This window comes from Arachis ipaensis, chromosome B06, assembly GCF_000816755.2.
Source record: "Arachis ipaensis cultivar K30076 chromosome B06, Araip1.1, whole genome shotgun sequence".
NCBI lineage: Eukaryota > Viridiplantae > Streptophyta > Magnoliopsida > Fabales > Fabaceae > Arachis > Arachis ipaensis.
This window is the reverse complement of record NC_029790.2, coordinates 75,098,297-75,105,431: the sequence shown is the minus strand read 5'-3', so window position 1 is coordinate 75,105,431 and position 7,135 is coordinate 75,098,297. Positions and strand designations below refer to the sequence as shown.

The following is a 7,135-nucleotide window of genomic DNA, read 5'->3' as shown; positions in this document are numbered from 1 at the left end:
TAGAAAGTAGACATCTTGGGCTTTTTGGAAATATATAACAGTCCATACTTTGCCTGAGATTTGATGGCCCAAACTAGCGTTTAAACGCCCATCAGAGACCCTTTTCTGGTGTAAAACGCCAGAACTGGTACCAGAACTGGAGTTAAACACTCAAACTAGCATTCAAGCTGGCATTTAACTCTAGAAAAGGCCTATGCACATGTAAAGCTCAATGATCAGCCCAAGCACACACCAAGTGGGCCCCAGAAGTGGATTTCTGCACTATCTGCACTTAGTTACTTATTTTCTGTAATCCTTAGTAACTAGTTTAGTATAAATACTAGTCTTTCCTATTGTATTTGCATCTTTGGACTTTGAGGCTTATGCCATTTTTCACATTTGTGAGGCTGGCCATTTGGCCATGCCTAGACCTTTTTCTCTTATGTATTTTCCAACGGTGGAGTTTCTACACCTCATAGATTAAGGTGCAGAGCTCTGCTGTTCTTCACGAATTAATGCAAGTACTATTGTTTCTCTTTCAATTCACGCTTACTTATTCTCCAAGATATACTCTCGTACTTAATTCAGTTAAGTCAGAATGAAGGGGTGACCCGTGACAATCACCCACTATCTTCGTTACTCGCTTAGCCAAGATCCGCGTGCCTGATAACCACAAGCGGTCTACATGATGTTCAACGTAGTCATTGGACGACAGCCGGAGTATAGTCTCTTGGGTCTCTGATCCACGGATTTGACTTGCCTCTCCTGACAACAGAGCATTCGAATCCGTGAGATTAGAACCTTCGTGGTAGAGGCTAGAACCAATTGGCAGCATTCCTGAGATCCGGAAAGTCTAAACCTTGTATGTGGTATTCCGAGTATAATCTGGGATGGGATAACTGTGACGAACTTCAAACTCACTAATATTGGGCGCAGTGACAGTGTGCAAAAGGATAGAGAGATCCTATTCCGACACAAGTGAGAACCGACAGATGATTAGCCGTGCGGTAGCTGTGCCTGGTATTTTTCATCCGGGACGAGAGATCCGAAAGTTGATTAGCCGTACAGAAACCGTACCTGGTATTTTTCATCCGAGAGGACGGATGGTAGCCATTGACAATGGTGATCCACCAACATACAGCTTGCCATGGAAGGCAGCATGCATGATTGGATGAAGACAATAGGAAAGCAGAGGTTCAGAAGCAACAAAGCATCTCCAAACACTTATCTGAAATTTCCACCAATGAATTACATAAGTATCTTTATTTTAATTTACGTTTTATTTATCTTTCAATTATCAAAACTCATAACCAATTGAATCTGCCTGACTAAGATTTACAGGATGACCATAGCCTGCTTCAACCCGACAATCTTCGTGGGATCGACCCTTACTCACGTAAGGTTTTATTACTTGGACGACCCAGTGCACTTGCTGGTTAGTTGTACCGGAGTTATGAAAAGTGTGATCCCATGGTGGTTTACACCGACAAAGGATGCAAATGATAGACCATGCCTGTGAAAATAGCAAAAACAACTGTGAGGCAACAAGACAAATTTAACAAATAACTGCTCTTGCAATTCACCAATAAGTATACAGACATGTTTCTTTTGTAAGTGGTGTCGAACGACACCACATCTCTATAGTATTCATACAAAGCCCTGCACCTTGCATATACCCATAGTGCGCTCCTAAATTTATTAGCATCGTCAACATCTATGGCATAAAAGAAGTTGGGATTGATCTCCTTTATTCGAACGAAATAAGTCATCATCCCCTGGAAGTCCTCATTGTCATCGGAGTATCGGAGATTGCTTGTGATGTAATTTCTAACATCCTTTTCTAGAAAACTCAGGTTTGAAGACCCATCAACGTCGTTTGCCAGTGCTAGATACGTCTTGTTGGGTCTTATGCCAGCCTCGTCATTATCCGTAATGACGCACTTAGCATGCATGGTCAACTCCCTATACTCATGATAGTGGACAGCTTTCTTAGCCGAACAGGGGTGAAAATGCCTCAATTCTAACCTAGACACAACCCAACATTCCTTCTCCCTGTCCAGCATGACATACATCCTTGCTCTGCATCTCGTGGCTATTATTCTATTTGCCCGAGTTGCTACCTTAACCCGAGATTCCCGATAACCCTCTCGAGTGCAGTGAAGAGATTGATTAACGGGTATCTTTGCTTCCTTCCGCATCATGTCGAAGTTTGTGTTCCTGACTTTAGTTACGAACCCCACTTTCTTTGCATAATTTGCATAAAAATCTTGTGCCAAATGCAACGAATCAAAATTCATTCATATGACTGGGATTTCTTCTTCACTGATCCCACTATGATCCGGCAACTGTAAGGCCAATTCACAGAACCAAATATGAATTAAAGTTAGTATTAACGTAGTAACTATAACGCGATAACAAACAATAAGTCATAATTCACACCTTGTGTCTTAATTCCAACTCATCCTTGCTCATCAATCTAATAAGGTCGGTAATTTCGTCGCCCTTCAATTAAATATATGGCAAAAAAAGTTTTACATCTTAAAGAACCTTACTATATAATGAATCACTCAAATAAAATACATCAACAAAATAGTGCAATGGCATATGGGACTTAAGCATAATATAACAATATCAATTCTTTGGATTAGAACATACTGTGTAAGCATTTTATAGCAATTCCTAGCCTACTCTAATAATTTCTCAACTAAGTATAAGACCGTACCACATGTTTCCAAATAGATAAAGTTAAAAAACATCTAATTAACATGAAGATCGCAACATTCACATATCACGTTGGGATCAAATTGCCTACAATGCTTGAACAGCCCATGCAACATACCTTGCTATATAATGAATCACTCAAATATAAAACATCAACAAAATAGTGCAATGGCATATGGGAGTCAGGCATAATTTAATATATCAATTCTTTTGGATTAAGACATGCTGGGTTAGCATTTCATGGCCATTCCTATCTTACTCTAATAATTTCTCAAGTAAATATAAAACCGTACCGGAATTTTCCAAATAGATAAAGTTACAAAACATCTAAATAACATGAAGAAATAACATTCACATATCGCATTGTGATCAAATTGCCTACAATGCAAGAAGAGCTCATGCAACTTACCTTAGACCCTCTTGCTCTTGAATAACAACTTCACCCACACTCAATTCTTCATCGCCTTCGGTTGAATTGGTCAATGTGTTGTTCGATCCGCCCACCGGTGTTGAAAACTCCATGGATGATGCTGTGTGGTTCCGGAATTCTTGCACCGCAACAGCCGCTTCTTTGTGACGGAAACTCTTGGCGTGATCGTCCTTGCGGGTGTTCCCTTTACCGAGTTGGGAACAGCACTTGAGCCACGATCGGTGTTGTCACCTTCAATTGTGACTTCTGGACTTTCGAATTGAGTTCCTTGAAGGAGATAGTAGTGACACGGACTAGTGGAGGCAATCGGGAAGAAGAAGAATGATGGTCAACCGCAACCCAACATGTGACGGCACGGACCGACTGAATCCGAGAAGGGATCGGTGCTTGGATGGTTGAATGGAAGAGCTGGGTGCCGCTTGGGATAGAGAGCTTGATTCGGGATACAGCCGCTTGGAAGAGGTGGTGAAGAATCGGGATTGTTGGAAGCAGAGTTCCGTGATCCCCGTAACTAATTCTCCAACATATCATTCAAAATTTTAATTTGGGGTGAGAAGCAATTAATATCAAATAGTATAAATTAAAAACAAATAAAATTAATTAAGATAATTATAAATTAGATAAGTTATTTACTTTTTGGCTGATCACCTCTTGGTTCCATATACTTTTCCTTTTTGTAATAATTTTTAAAATTGGATTAATACTCAAAATCGTCCCTGAAAGATCACGCATTCTTCATTTTCGTCCCCGAATAATTTTTTTAATCAAATTAGTCCTTGAAAGATTTAAAATCAATCACGTTTGTCCTTCCTTCAATTAGTTAACCATTTCTGTTAATGTTTTCTACGTAAATCGTTAAGTGACACAGCACATATCAAAACTACACCGTTTCTCTCATCTCTCCCCATTTGAAGCTTTCACCAAGCATTATCCAGACGCTCTTTCTTTCTTCTTCACACGAAACAGAAAATATCAAACACACAGAGAGAGAAAAGACGACAGAGCTCTAATCAAAGAGAAGAACATGGTGCTTTGATCAAAGGGTATGATTTTACAATTCTACCTCTCATTTTTGTTGCGGTTCTACACTTTGATTGCTCCTCTAAGTGTTCTGTCAAGTTTTGGGGGTTAGAGTAGATTCAAGGTGTGTCTATAATTGAACTTTAAGTGCATGACAGAGTTGATTCAGCGTATGTGGGCATAATTAAACTTTTAAGTGAATGACATATTCTGTTGTTGATTGTTTTTCCTTATTCTGCCTCTTATTTCTACATTCAGCATCGAGGTGAAAGGCGAGGACTTGGAGGAATATTTTTTGATGATCTGAATGACTACGATCAGGAGATGCTTCTTTCCTTCGCAACTAGTAATTGCTTGCATTTGCATGTATAAATGGATGCTTCTAACTAGAAAGACATTTCATTCATTTTTCCCCTTCCTATTTCATGCTTGTTTAAACTATGGTTTTTCTTACAGAATGTGCAAACTCTGTTATTCATGCATATATTCCTATCATAGAGAGAAGGAAGGATTTGCCCTTTACAGAGCAGCAGAAAGCATGGAAACAATTGAGAAGGGGACGACACGTTGAATTCAATTTTATATAATATTAAAGCCCACTTTCTCTAATACACACAACACACACAAACAAGGCTCTATTCTTTCTCAAATCAAGGTGACATTCGAGTAATCAAAATTATGGCAACATGTATATGATAGGGGTATTACATTTGGGCTTAAAACAGGAGGCAGAATAGAGAGTATTCTTATCGATTATGGCTTCCTCATCCCTTCCAATGATTCGAGCTCCGTCGTATTCTCTTTAACTATTGTGATGTTTCATGCGTTTTGAGAGAGAAAAAAAGAGAAATGGCGCCGTTTTGACACAATATGTCCTAATACCAAAAGACGACGTCGTTTTATCATTGTTGATTTGTCATTTAACGATACATGTGGAAAAGGTTAACGGACACAGTTAACTAATTGACGGAAGGACAAACACGATTGATTTTAAATTTTTCAAGGACTAATTTGATTAAAAAAATTATTCGATGACGAAAATGAAGAATGCGTGATCTTTCAAGGACGATTTGGAGTATTAACCCTTTTAAAATTATTTAATTTAATAAATAAAATATGGAAACGAAATATATGGAAATTGAATATCTCGTTCACAGTATAAACGAAATGCATTAAAAATTATCTCGTTTACAATATAAATAAAATAAGAGTAGATAACATATTTTTGTAATAATTTTTAAAATCATTTAATTCAATAAATAAAATATTTATTTAATTTATATAAATAAAAACCAACTAAAAATAAAAAACGGATTTTAACTTTTTTTTTTTAATTTACAGTCTAGTAGTATACACAAGAAAAAGAAGAAGAAGAAAGAAGGTATGAGACTCTGAATTATTCATCAACACGCCCCCTCTATTCTCTAAGATATCACCCTTTTTTATCGTTGTCGCCACTCCATCAGAAATTTATCATACCACCTTCAACAATTCAACACTAATCCATCCGAATTAATGAAAAAAAACAACCATATTTATCAAAGGCGACGTTGTCGCAGATCTAAGAAATAGAGGAAGAGGACAGCGAGAGGGAAAGAATGAAAAGTAGGGAGGAGACCGAAAGTAGATGCATGGTGGGCGAGGACAGAGGCGGAGGTGTGGGGTAAGGGGTGTCGCGGACAAATGCAGAGGCGGAGGAATGGTGAGGAAGAAGAGGGTGGAGGCCGAGAGCGTAGCAAGGGAGAAGGGTAGCCGCGGAGGTGTGGTAGGAGAGGAGAGAGGGGGAAGAACACATGGTGAAAAAGAGTGGTGGAAAAGAAAAAATTGCGTAATTAACTAAAATTAATTAGATTTATGGATAATTAGATCTTTCAAATTTTAAAATTAAATTGAATTTTGAGTCAAATTAGATAACTTTAATGTTGACTGATATTTTAGTCTTTTTAAAAAATATTCACGTTAAATAATACACATGAAAATTAAAATTTTTAAAATAAAAAAAACTAAAAAAAATTAAAGAACATACAAATTTTTTTTCTTTGTTTTCTAATTAGTGAGAGAGTAGAATTTAAATTTAAAAAATTAAATTTTAAATTTTGTAGTTGATGTTTCAATTGAATAATACTAAATAAGAGTTTTTTTCTTTAATTTTTTTAAAACATTTTACTAAATAGTAATTGGTTGATTTGTATCTTTTGTCAAGTCATTAGAATTGCTGATGTGGCATCATTAGCAAAGAAAAGATGACTTAAACTCATTATGAAGAGAGTTGGTATCAGTTTTTATATATTATAAATAGATGGTTGCCATTGTTAATCTTTTAACCTTTCTTCTCACCTAATCTAATATTTATGAAGATGCCTAGTGCAATTCATTGGGAGTACAACAAATTCATCTTAAACCAAAAAATAAAAACGCATTTTAGAAATTAAAATTAAAATTTTTTTTTCAAAATAATATTTTTTTATTTAATCAACTTTTAGTTTTTTTAAGCTTATTTTAGAGAAAATAACGCTTTTTTTTCCTGCAAAATGCTTAAATGAATTTTTTATTTTTAAAAAGTTTTTCAATAAAAATACAACGGAAATTTTTTTTATACTATTTACACTATTTACACCATTTGTGTTAGAGCACTTTGTGTCAGATCACCGTTTATGTTCCAATTGTTCACAATTTTACGTTGTGTACTGCGCTGCTTGTCCCCAGTTATTAACATGCTGTGTATTGTAGAAGTAACGAAGTAAACATCTCACAGGGGGCTGTTGGTGTTGTTCTCGTGTCATTAGTACAGGTCGTGGCTTGGAACTTTGCTCATTATTTTTGTCGATTTCACGGAAAATTAGATGAATTCAAAATGATTTTTGTTTCAATAAATAAAAAAATATTATTTTTAAAAATAAATTATTTTAACTTTAATTTTTAGCTTTTAATTATAAATTTAAAAAATTATTATTTTTCTAAAAAAATTCGACTTATTCCTGTGTA

General features: G+C 36.0%; 1 protein-coding gene across 1 annotated transcript; it reads right to left on the bottom strand.

Moving 5' to 3' along the window:
• Positions 1,458 to 2,177, bottom strand: LOC107646966 (protein FAR-RED IMPAIRED RESPONSE 1-like). The gene has a single exon (XM_016351107.1). The coding sequence runs from the start codon at positions 2,175 to 2,177 to the stop codon at positions 1,458 to 1,460; it is 720 nt and encodes a 239-aa protein (XP_016206593.1).